Below are 12,510 nucleotides of genomic sequence, written 5' to 3'. Positions count from 1 at the left end.
GTACTATTATTCGTAAACACATTTATCGCAGAACAGTTTTAACTAGGATATTATTAAAATCGGTGTCTTACACGCAGTAGCATATTGCATGTACCGTCTTACTCTTACGCTCATTCCGACAATGAAGTCATCATCAATAATGCAAGATCATCATCATCCAAATTAAGCCTATTTACCTGTATATCTTGCTCAACTTTAACCATATTCCAATCATCACATTCCGCTTTGATATTCCTGCATACTTCCTCAAACTCCAACTCTTGCTTTATCTCGATATCATTATCCCAAACGGGTTCTTTCTTAATGCTAAACGGCGCATCTTTATCGAATTCTGTAACGTTAAAAAAGCCATTAAGTAATCGAAGGTTTTTTTCCTCCCTCCACGTGAGGAAATCGAATAATTAAATCGAAATTAATCAATTTCATGCGCAAATCGGCATTTAATTATATACACTTACTATCTTTTGATTCGAAGTTCATCTCCTGTCTCCCTCTTACGAGCACCCTTTCTCATTCAAAATTAGGCAATGCTTTTAATGGATAGAAATTGTATGTAGTCCACGTCACGTGAATTAACTATTCTTTGTTAAATTAACGTTTTAAACACCAATTAATGCTTTGTTTCGCAAATAAAATATTTGAATTGCCACACGTGAAAGAGATAGCGCAATTCAACTCTATACACAGTTTTGGCGCCACCTGAAGGAAAAACATAAACATCACCTAAGCGAACGTAATTTGATTTATTTTTCCGGCAAATTTTAAAATTATTTCTCCGTCGGTTATTTATTATATTTACCTTTCGATGATTCGATTGTGTTACATATTTTATAATTACACGTCGTATTAGTAAATTTAGTAACGTGCGTACGGCATCGTTACTCGTACTCGCTGAGCTAAATAAAAGGTAGAATGAGGACACCCACTTGACCTACTTTCCGAAATATTTGCACCGTCGATACCTACTTGCCGATATATCTTCGTTATTTTCTATCGCAGATTTAATAAATTATTTCTGCACTCCACCATGTTTAATCCTATACATTTATTTTCCTTTTATATATATATATACACACATATATAAATAAATTTAATAATTACGAAACCAATTGCGCTAGTGCGTGATAACAATCGACGATCAATCGGATAAATTTTGTAAAAATAAATAATATTAAAATCTAACTTAAAACTTTGATCTAATAAAAATTCTTTCTGTAAATAAATACGTAAATAATAGTATATTGTTATATATGAGAATTTCGTCTTTTTAAATGAAATTTGTTTAGCTTTTTTTTTCCTTTATACTGATTTTTCGGTTTTCCGAGATGGCAAAATTCCTTTTTATTTAGTCCAAAAAAATTTTTATAGCAGGAAAATCGGGTGTTTGATAAAGCCGATACAAACCGCTGCGTAATTTTTTGGAGCGGCCGTCCTGGTCGCCCGTGCGTAACGGCATCGTTTTAATTAAGAGCTTTCAATTACTAGGGTACGTCAGGAAAATTACACGTTTTCGTAACGATGCAATGGATGTTTCCTACATGACTCGAAGAACTTACAAAGTACTTCGAGTCGTATTTATTATTCAAACCGCAGTCATCAATCAGAAAACATCCATATACACAGGCCTATATACATATACACGTATTAAAATTACAACCTAAAAAATTAATTTTATGTTAAATGAAAATTCAAAACAAAGAAAAGAATCATACTTTAAGTAGGAATTTGAATATTTTTTTTTTTCGTGAATTTATTTGAAATTCTAGTTTTGTACTGTGTTTATTTTCGTCTTTACGAATTTAAAACATTTCACATAATTATTTTAAAAAAAAATTGAATGGAAATAGTAATAAGTCTGTTCGCATTTGACCTCTTAGCTAACTACTCGTCGTAAAAATAATCGTTTCTGGTAAATGCCTCAGCTCTACTCTTGCGTAATTGCCTTCTGTAATGATGTTCTTCCTAGATCATCCAAGATAAAGGTGATGTTAATTGTGAATCAGAAGCTAAACCGGATCCTTCTGATGAAACATGAACTTGTTATCCGAACCATCATCAGATTATATATATATATATATATATATACACTGTACTTAATGATCGAAGTTAGGATAATGAAAATGACGCATTATTCGTTTAAAAATTACACAAAATTATGTCATAAAAATATTAGTCGTATTACTGCAAAAATATGTGTGTTCTTTCAGGTTTATTTTGTTCTGTTTAGTTACAACTTAGCCTAATATAAGAACTGGAGAAAACGAGACGTGGAAAAAATTAAAGCCAATCATCAGTACTTAAATTTTATCTTTTTAATGCAAAATTGCTGTTTATAAGTGTATCTTTACGGATGAGTCTGGGCCTCAATGAATTTGATACGAGTGTAGTTCGTTATTAGTAATTACCAATTCTGAAATAAAGTGATTAACTCCAGTTTGATAAGCAATGCTAGAAAACAATTGTGTTAAAATATTGATAAAGGAAGAAAAGAGAACTTCGACTATAAAATATTGTGATCAATTATGTCAAAAGTTCTTGACAAATCGATAACGTAGTAAACTCTGTCGAATTTTTTTTTAGCCGAAACGAGTTGCAAAATCCCGAGATCCAAGTTGCATATTACATCCCACATCTTTACTTGCTATGAAAGCACCCTGACTAAAAGAAATAACACGAAAATGCTCGAGTCAAAGCCTGAAACGAGTTAGTCAGTAATCAGAAAAAAAAAAATTCTCTTAAATTTTATAAAACGAATATTTAAAATGTTAAAATTTATTATATTATCTATTAATTCCGAGTTTGTAATGATTAAGTTAATAACAGATGCATCCAAAAAAGAACTAAACGTAAAATTGTAACGTAGGATCAGTGAAGATCTTATTGCCGTTCCTTCCCAACTCCGTCTGATTGAGTTGTTTTCTTGTGTTTCACGACTCGATGTAATGAATCAGGTTCGTCGGAAAGTACACCTCCACACTCAAATTGAATATATTTACAGTAGTAGAAAGTACAAGTTGGAAAACATAGTACATGTACAAGATGACCATGCCTGGTGAATTCACGTGCCAGATTGGCGTCTGGGAACTAATAACCTTTGGAGAGAGACCTCAGTCAGCTTGTGGAGTCGGCTCAACTGCACGGTCGGTCCGGTCTCAGCACTAACCCGTCTCTGAGAAGATCAACAGAGGAGAACACTCTCTTTACGCTCAGCGGGCTTTCCAGTGTGCCTGAGACAACCGTGTATCAGTCTCTTGCCCTTCTCTTCTTGACTCTCGTTCGCCCCGCAATTTAAGGGATTTTGGAACGGGAACTTCCGACCAATCACAACCCTTTTTTTATGCCCGAACAGCTTACACTCAGGTCCGCCGTCATCCGACGAGAGTGAAGCTTACACAAACGTCCGCCACTTGTTTACGTTCGTTTGTTTACAATATGATAAATGTCCTACCGTCTGACTGCAGGTGGCTCCAATTAACAAAGCCGGCGCTTCCTTTGTTTACAAGTCAATACTTTACAAGTGGTATTACCCGACCGCACGTGGGTCCAATTGACAAGGTCGCGCCTCTTTTGTCCCCACTCCGCTAAAAGGTCACTACTTTACAGGGTCCATTAAGCAGAATCAAGCCAAAATACTTGGCTTCGATTCCTATCTATGATTAAAAATCGCATAGAGTGGAATATTTCGCGACGAGTTATTCCGGAGAAGGCCTTACCAACAGATAAAACAGCTAGCTAAGCGAAGAGAGAAGCTGTAAGACTGCACACATCCATTGAGAAGGGAGAGAGAATCCTATCAATTATTAGCGTAGTATATATAGCCTATATACAGTATACTACGCTAATGATTAAAAAATATATAAATATATATATTTTTTTTAAAATTCTTTTCGCACTTTAGACATTAAGAGGGCTTTTTCCGAGCCCATCATGGATTCGGTTAGCCCACGATGGTGAAGGCCAAATGATGAGATACGGAAACCGACATATTTGTAATCCGAAAAGGTTTGATTTGGTGAAATACGATAATGCAAAACACGAGCGATCTGCCAAGAAGGATGTCTCTCGGAGGACTTTCTATGGGAAACTGACAATTAGATATTAGACACGTGAATAAAATCCAGAAAACTACACGTTGGCCGGGCGCGAATCCACGACCAAACTACCAGTTTCAATATAGTTTTATCCACTGGTAAGCCCTATCTCCGGACAGATCATTCGAAAAAAATATTGGGGTCGCTAGCCCGGGCTCGATTCCTTGTCTCCGGAACGGTAGACAGATGCTATATACATCTCGACCATCCGACCATTCCCGTTGAGTTTGTACAGTACATACCCACATAGGGGTGCCACTATGCAGACGCGAGCGAGAATATGTGGCGAAAAGAGGTGATGACGTTTCACGCTCTCTGTTTCTCGCTGTCGTCTGTGTGGTCGTAATAATCGAGAGCGTGAAACGTAATCACCTCTTTTCGCTACATATTCTCCTTCCCTCGCATCTGCATAGTCACACCCCTACGGTGAGATACGAGGAAAAGTGTTCTTTTTGGACGAGGCTGTTGTCCAAATCTCTGTTGGAAGTCTGAATGCACCTTTTTCATTATTTCCCGTTGTTTCCTTTTCATAAAGCCAACAAGTAGCAATTACACGTTCTTCAATTAGATATGTTAAAAAATGACTGATTCAAGTATGTTCTCTTATCTGAAACAAACAATGGAACATTAATTTTCAATTAACAATATATCCGTCACCCTGTAGATTCGTAAGTTATGAATTCTTATGAAGGAATAATTGGATTCTAATTACAGAATCTTGCTATTGTTCAAATTTTGAAAAACAAATTGAACAACTTGCCTTTCACATCTAGTTTTCTATTTCCTGATAATATGCGATAATATATTTAAGAATTAAGTACCTTAATTAATTACCTGATTTAAAGTTTGAAAACCATTGGAATTAAGGAGACAAAGAAATTAAAGCAAACTGTAATTAAAAATATTTAATTCCAGAACTGCATGATTGTCACCATCAAAAACTATTCACTTCTTAGGATTTCATTTCAAGATGAGAATCAATTTGTTGATAGCTACCACTGCTATTACTCTATTCATAGGAATATTTAACATTTTTCTGCCCCTAGCAATACTTTTTTGCCACAACTTTGATAATAATATATCTTAACATTAAAAAGAAATATTTTACTCTTAAGATGTAAGTAATTGATATTCATTGCCCTTAAGTTATATTTATAAACCTTTAGTGTTTTTCAAAAAAGTAATTTGGTACTTTAAAGTATTTGCCACCCCAGACTTCAGCTCACTTAACCTTTTGTAAATTTACACTTGGACCACATTAAAATCATTTGCTGTTCATAAATATCTTTTTTAAGTCTCTACCCTGTAGGCAAGAAAAAGAGCCTTTTTTCCCAGGTCATAATGGGGTGGCTGGGTGATGAGACAAAATACATCTGGGACACACCACTCTCAAATTTCTGAGTTGCCTTCCTCGTTTGATCTTGGGTCCCTAGAGTCCCTAGTCTGACTATTTCTTGTAAAATAATGAGAATTAATGTCGATTGGTAGGAAGTTTTAAATGACAAGTAACAAGTAATCCAAAATCATTTACTTTGCATAAGAAAAAAAATGATTTTAAAAATTTCAATTTTTAAATTCTGAATATAAGGTGTGAATGGCTATCAAGTGATGTCAAAAAGCATACCAGTTATTTAAAACTGTCCAAAATTACTTCAGAAATAATACCAGTCACTATCATTTCAAAATGGCAAAATATATTTACTAGAGCTATGTGGCCAGAATCAATTGTATCCATTACAATTGCTGGATTTGTTTGCAATACCAATGCAAAGAGATCTAGATAAAACTGTCTCTTCTCATTACAGGTTTGGTCACCCCAGAATAGGCCTGGCCAAAGCCATAATGGGCTTGCAAACCCTTAGTGCCCCAGAACATATTTTGCACTAATTCAACTGTTTAATTAAAAATTTAGTGTTTATCAAAAAATTTCTTCATTTAGACAATTTTCCTTCAAAAATTGAGAGAGAATCTTATATTGCACTTCCACATAATTACCAGAACCAACACTAAACATATTACAAAAGTACTGTTAGAGCTAAGATTACTTAGAGAACTTGTCATAAACGAATCTTATCTAAAGATACATTCAATGACAATGGGAGGGTCATATTGCATATTTAATCATACTGCATGTACTTAAAAGATTAGTATCCAATGTTTTTACATGTGGCATACCTTTAAATATGCTACATGAACTGATTTCTCTCCATACCAATTAAATTACCAAACAAACGTTTTACTCTTCATTCTTAATACTTGATACTTCATAATCAGGGCCGTGCGGTAGATTTTCTCAGTATGATGCAAGTCTTCGAAATGCCGCCCCATTACGGTGCCGCCTGATGCAGCCGCATCTCTGCATCATAGCACGGCACGGCCCTGTTCATAATGAAAACTTCATCCACAAGAAATTATTTTAAACATTATACAAGTTGCTAAGACACCTGAACAAAAATCAAGGCAATCATAAATGTTGTTCTAGTGTTTGTTCTATAATTATACAAAGCACAATTTCTTTTGGAATATTTTAATTTTTAAATAAAAATTTGATACCGTACTTAACTTTATAAATCAAACACAAAGACATGCAGAATACCTACAGAGAGAAATTTAAAATGGATAAACTTGGATATTTTAAATTCCTTAATTTAAAAATGATGTTTCAAAAACAAAAAAAAAATTAAACACTTCATAAGATTTATTTATTAATATAAAACAAACCTTGACTAGAAAGGAGCAACACATGGCAAAATCGAAATCACAGTTATAATTATATAAAAGTTATCTTCATTTATTTATGCAATGCTTCATATTGCACAAGAGCTTCTTGTGTAATACATTTTTCTTCAAACAAATTTCATCTTGCAATCAAAGTCTAAATTTGGCAATCTAACAGGAACATTGTAAGAGATAGACAAATATTACATTCTTAAATTTGATAAGGCAACAACTATTCACATTTTCCAAATTACACTTTATCATATATTACAATTAAATATATAAATAAAAACGGAAGGCATTTCAGTATTTTTTTTCTGCACTTTAATTTCATAATATTAATTATGAATTGAATCATCATCATACTAAATGGCCACGCTTTCCAAATTTTACATTATGTAAACATTGTTTACATGTCTAGTTATCCATTTAATATATTTGTCACCAGACAGAGAAACTTTTTTAATTTAGACTGAAGGTTTTATATAATCATAAATGTGAAAAAGGCTAATATTTAACAGAATTAACATTCTTCAGTGAATTAACTCATTCCTCAAACATAATTTAAATTCAAATTGCTTTTCTTGGAGTAAAAACATGTCAAAAGACAAGCAACTTTGAGTGTGTAGCCTATAAGTGCTCATTTGGCAATAGGGTGCTTAGTCTCAAGTCTTGTGACTAGCAATACAAACGTGTTGGGAGTATCACATGGTACCAATTCCTTCATTGAACAGTTGGTACTATCTGACACTCCCTATACATTCTCATGTGCTATTCAAAATAGATTCTCTGGTCAACTTCCGATGATGATCCTCATTAATTTCCAATAATGAGCAAAGAGCCCCAAGAATGTTTGGCTTTTCTGAAAACATTTTTGCTCCAAACAATCAGTTAATTAAATCCATGATTTACAGTTAAGTGCAATAAATTATACATTGAAATTCCAGTGAATTCAAAAATTCTTCAATACACATAAAAGAAAAATTTATATTTATGTATAAATGTAGCAACATTATGCATTATATACACCCTATTATAAAAATTATCTTCCTAAGATCAACTTTCTACACTCCATTTCTGAAAATATCACAGAAGTATTTTTGTATTGTGTAATTTACAATTGTGATGATGCTGATATCATCAGCATTCAATCATTACATGATTTTTTTTCAATTACCTTATAAAGCATGCAATAGCAGATATAATAAATTAAATCTAACTCTGACCTAGCAAATAGTATATTTTTCCAAACATCTCATAGCCAATATCTACAGTTCTCACTCTTATCAATTCTGCAAAATATATTTTTTTCCTAAATCTTAAATTGAAATAGTTTAATGAAAATATTGCAGATAAAATTTGTGCTCTATAACAATAAACATTAATTTTCTATTATTATTTATGATTTTAACTGCCATAAATTGGATCATCATCTCATCTTGTAAATATTTACTTTATAAGTTTTATTATCGTAATTCATTTTTAACTATACTTTGGAGACGCTAAGAAGGAATATTGAAAATAATTTTATGTATTTCTTGGAACATGTCTTCTAAATTCACACAGTTTTTGGTCCACATAACTATATTTTTATCATTACAGGTCTGTGAGGAACACTCACAATTGCACTTCTTCGAGGTATGGTAAATTATTACATCTTATCCTATTGTAGAACAAAAGGATTCGATTAGAAATCACAATTTACTTGAGCTATGATTCATCGCATTTCTTATCTTGTGATTTCATCATATAAATGACTTTCATGTGATTTCTTTGATGACCGTTTAATTCAGAAACACTTTTGAAACTTTTCTCACACATGTCGCAAGGAAACGGTCTCTCGCCCGTATGACATTTTTCGTGCCTTACCAAGTGTGATTTTCTTCTAAAATACTTTTTGCATATATTGCATTGGAACGGCTTTTCTCCCGAATGGCACAATAAATGACGTTTTAATAAGTGCTTATCCTTGAAATTCATATCACACAAATCGCACTGGTAAGGCCTCTCTTCGGAATGTGTCTTAATGTGTCGATTCAAATATTTTTTATTTTTAAAGTTCTTAAAGCAAGTTTTGCATTCGAACGGCCGTTCGCCAGAATGTAGCTTCTCGTGCTGAAGCAGATTCGACTTCTGTCTAAAGCTTTTCTCACATAGGTTACACTGAAAAGGTTTCACCTCGGAATGACATCTTTGATGTTCAATTAAAACAGATTTCAACTTAAAACTTTTTGGACAAAACCCGCACTCAAAAGGTCTTTCGTCTGTATGGCAATTCTGATGTCGTACTAAATGTGACTTTCTCCTAAATGCTTTTTCACAGAGCTCGCACTGAAAAGGTTTTTCGTCAGTATGACATTGTATGTGTCGCTTTAACGGATGCTTATCTTTAAAATTCATGTTGCAGATCTCGCATTGATAAGGTCGTTCGTTCGAATGAATTTTCATGTGTTGATTTAAATACCTGTGGTTTTTGAAATTCTTTTTGCATACTTCACACTGGAAAGAACTTTCCTCGGAATGTAATTTTTCATGCCTCGCCAAATTTGCTTTGTTCCCAAAATTCTTTTTGCAAAGAGTACATTGATAGATTGTGTCATAAAAATGACATTTTTCATGATCCATTAATAGTAATTTTTCTGTAAAGGTTTCCGTGCAGAACTCACATTGATAAATTGTCCCTAAAGAATGATTTCGTACATGTTTAGAAAAGTAAGAAGGATCTTTGAAATTTTTATTGCAGATTTCACAATGATAAGGCAACTCTGGAGAATGTCTCTTTACATGGCGTCTTAAGTGCTTTTTATTTTTGAATCCTTTCCCACAGATTTCGCATGGATAGGGCCGTTCGTCAGCATGAGATTTCCGATGCTGAAACATAGCCGACCTCTCTGTAAATTTCAAATCACAGAATTCACAAGGATAACTCTTCACTTCAAAATGTTTTCTCTGATGTTTTTTTAAATTGTTTGGCCACTTAAAACTTTTTTCGCATAAATTACATTGGTGGGTTCTTTCAAGAAAATGAGCTTTTAGATGCCGTTTTAAATATACCTTTTCTTTAAAATACTTTTTGCAGAGATCACATTGAAAAGGTCTCTCCTGGGAATGTGTTTTTTTATGATTCCTTAAACGTTTCTCTTCCCTAAAATTCTTATTACATATTTGACACTGGAAAGGTTTCTCTGTAGAATGGCATTTCATATGTTGTTTTAAATTATATTTCTGTTTGAAACACTTTTTGCATATCTCACACTGATAAGGTCTCTCTTTAGAATGGCTTTTCCTGTGAATACTTAAAGCTGATCTAACTCTAAAACACTTGCCACAAAACTCACATTTGTGGGGCTTTTTTCCTGAATGGCACCTGCTATGAATGTTTAAATCCGACCATGTCCTATAACTCTTTTTACAAATCATACAGTCAAAAGGTCTTTCTTCAATGTGACATCTTTTATGACATTTTAAGTTCGATCGCGACTTAAAACATTTTCCACAGACATCACAACTATAAGGTCTCTCGTCAGAATGGCATTTTTTATGTTCTCCTAATTGCGCTCTTTCCATGAAACTTTTGCCACAAATATCACACTGATGCGGTCTTTCTCCACTGTGAAATTTCCTATGTTTTATTAAATTAGACTTCCATTGGAAAATTTTCGGGCAGAGGTGACAACGAAAACCTTGATCTTCTGTATGGCATGTCTGATGTTGTAATAAGTAAGTTTTAGCAGTAAATCGTTTTTCACACAATTCACACTGAAAAGGATGATGTTCTAAATAGAGCTTTTCATCCGGGTCTTCCACTTTCAACACTGGCTTAAGCACTTCTCTGCTGCGATTTCCTCCAAAATGCACTTTTATATGCTCCAATAAATCAGACCTCAGAAGAAATTTCTCCCTGCAGATATTACAACTGAAACTCTTTGTTCTAATTTGCATTATTCTATGACGTTTATAAAATAATTTATATGAATATCTTTTCATCCAAATTCTATGCCGAAACCTCCTTTTGAAATTGTTCCACGACTGTCTTTTCAACGTAACTTTCGTCCTGGCTCTCTTCTTGCAGAAGTCGCAATGAACATGCTGCTCTCCCCCATGAATAAACAGATGACTCTTTAAAGTATAATTCCAAATAAAATTCCTTTTACAGAATTTGCATTCAAAATTTTGTTTTCCTAAATGTTCCTGTATATGAAGTATAAATTCTTGAACTGCAAAAAATTTCTTTTCACATATATTACAGGTAAAAATGTCTTTTATCATTCCACAAGCATTTTTTGTTCCTTGCTCTTCATTGATTTCAAATCCTGTAATGATAATAATTTACATTAATTGATAAGTTTAATTAAGGATAAATTTAATTTATTTACAAATAATACAATACACATAATGAAATCTTAATTTAGCCTTTATTTTTTAACTCTTTTTTGCTACTAAGCCAGCACTTTTCAAATCCATAAAGGATTTGAAAAGTGCACGAGGACTGGAATGGCAGCAATCGAGCTGTAATGGATAGATTTAATATACTATGTCAAACTACCAAGAAAATTTCTGAAGATCTAACCAAGACTGTAGCCTGAATCTCCAGAATAGCAGACTGAATCTTGCCCTGGTCACCATTCTAGTATTTATATACAGAAAACTTCAGGAGAACTTATATAAAACTTCAGGAGAAACATGATTAATAACAGTGATAGCTAGATAAAGTCGCCATGCCTGCCATGATGTTGTGAGTGCTGCACTGCAGTTCAAAGTAAACATATTCCATACTGACAGGTCTCTCTGACTGGGTATTGATAAATACTTTCCATCCATTCTCCAACTATGTCCAACTGGTTTATGTATTTTTTTCAACAAATACTTATTTTTACATCTTTGATTTGTAAAATCCTACACTACTTACAGACAATTGTATTTGACATCAAGTAATATGGTTCTTGCCATATTTCTCTGCATTCATCTACACTTCTCTCTATCAGTGGTTCACTCAAGATTTAATCTTTGGGGAGCCAAGTTGAATGAGTAGAAAAATTTTTATGCAAACTCAACAAAATTCCCACCTGATATGACTGCTAATTCATGAGTAATATAGAAATAGAACACAGAACACAATATAAATAAAAAAGTGAATTTTAACTAGAAAAATATTTTTTGGAAAATTTACTAGTGTTCCTTTCCTTTTACTTTGAAGGCCCCTTGGCCCACTCCCTGGGTGCACCACTGCTCTCTATTCATGTATAAATGTCGTCCATTCTTAAGCTTTCAACATGTGTGAATCATGATATATAATGTATACGTTACCGCTAAAGCTCGAAAGTCGTTAATCTGCAGATTAACTAGGGTGATCCTTTAAAGTTATGAAAACTGTTCCATTTCTCAAATTACCTAGATAATGTGCAGAGTATCTAGGTAATCCGCACATTACCTACTAGGCACTCGGTAAAGTGAAAATAAGATCTTTGCCACAAATAAATGTACCACAAATAGGTGTGCTTGTCGCAGAAACCAATTGCTATGAAATTCAAAGTGTCACCAATCTTTAGACTGCACAATTGGATAATGTTACCTATGGTGGGTAAAATGGTGGCTCGTCTCTGATTCCAGCAAAGAGAAGAAAGGAAACAGTGAGGACGCACGTTCAAACCTAACCTAACCTATTCTAATAATTTGGTTGGTAATAATTATGGTAATTTAT

The 12,510-nt window shown here is 33.5% G+C and overlaps 1 protein-coding gene and 1 long non-coding RNA gene across 2 annotated transcripts; both read right to left on the bottom strand.

Annotated features, from left to right (window-relative positions):
* Nucleotides 1-43: 43 nt before the first annotated feature.
* On the bottom strand, nucleotides 44-1,118 carry LOC111616057. Its single transcript, XR_002755183.1, has 3 exons — nucleotides 800-1,118; nucleotides 459-699; nucleotides 44-331 (listed from the first exon to the last, which is right to left on the bottom strand). It is a non-coding gene; the product is annotated as an uncharacterized LOC111616057 (long non-coding RNA).
* Nucleotides 1,119-6,786: 5,668 nt separating this feature from the next.
* Nucleotides 6,787-11,119, bottom strand: LOC111616056 (zinc finger protein 271-like). The gene has a single exon (XM_023357495.1). The coding sequence runs from the start codon at nucleotides 11,076-11,078 to the stop codon at nucleotides 8,520-8,522; it is 2,559 nt and encodes an 852-aa protein (XP_023213263.1). The 5' UTR covers nucleotides 11,079-11,119; the 3' UTR covers nucleotides 6,787-8,519.
* Nucleotides 11,120-12,510: the final 1,391 nt, after the last annotated feature.

The sequence above is a fragment of the Centruroides sculpturatus genome, unplaced genomic scaffold (genome assembly GCF_000671375.1).
Source record: "Centruroides sculpturatus isolate CEXI.00-Female unplaced genomic scaffold, Cexi_2.0 scaffold2823, whole genome shotgun sequence".
Classification (NCBI taxonomy): domain Eukaryota; kingdom Metazoa; phylum Arthropoda; class Arachnida; order Scorpiones; family Buthidae; genus Centruroides; species Centruroides sculpturatus.
This window is presented reverse-complemented; position numbering and strand designations above follow the sequence as displayed.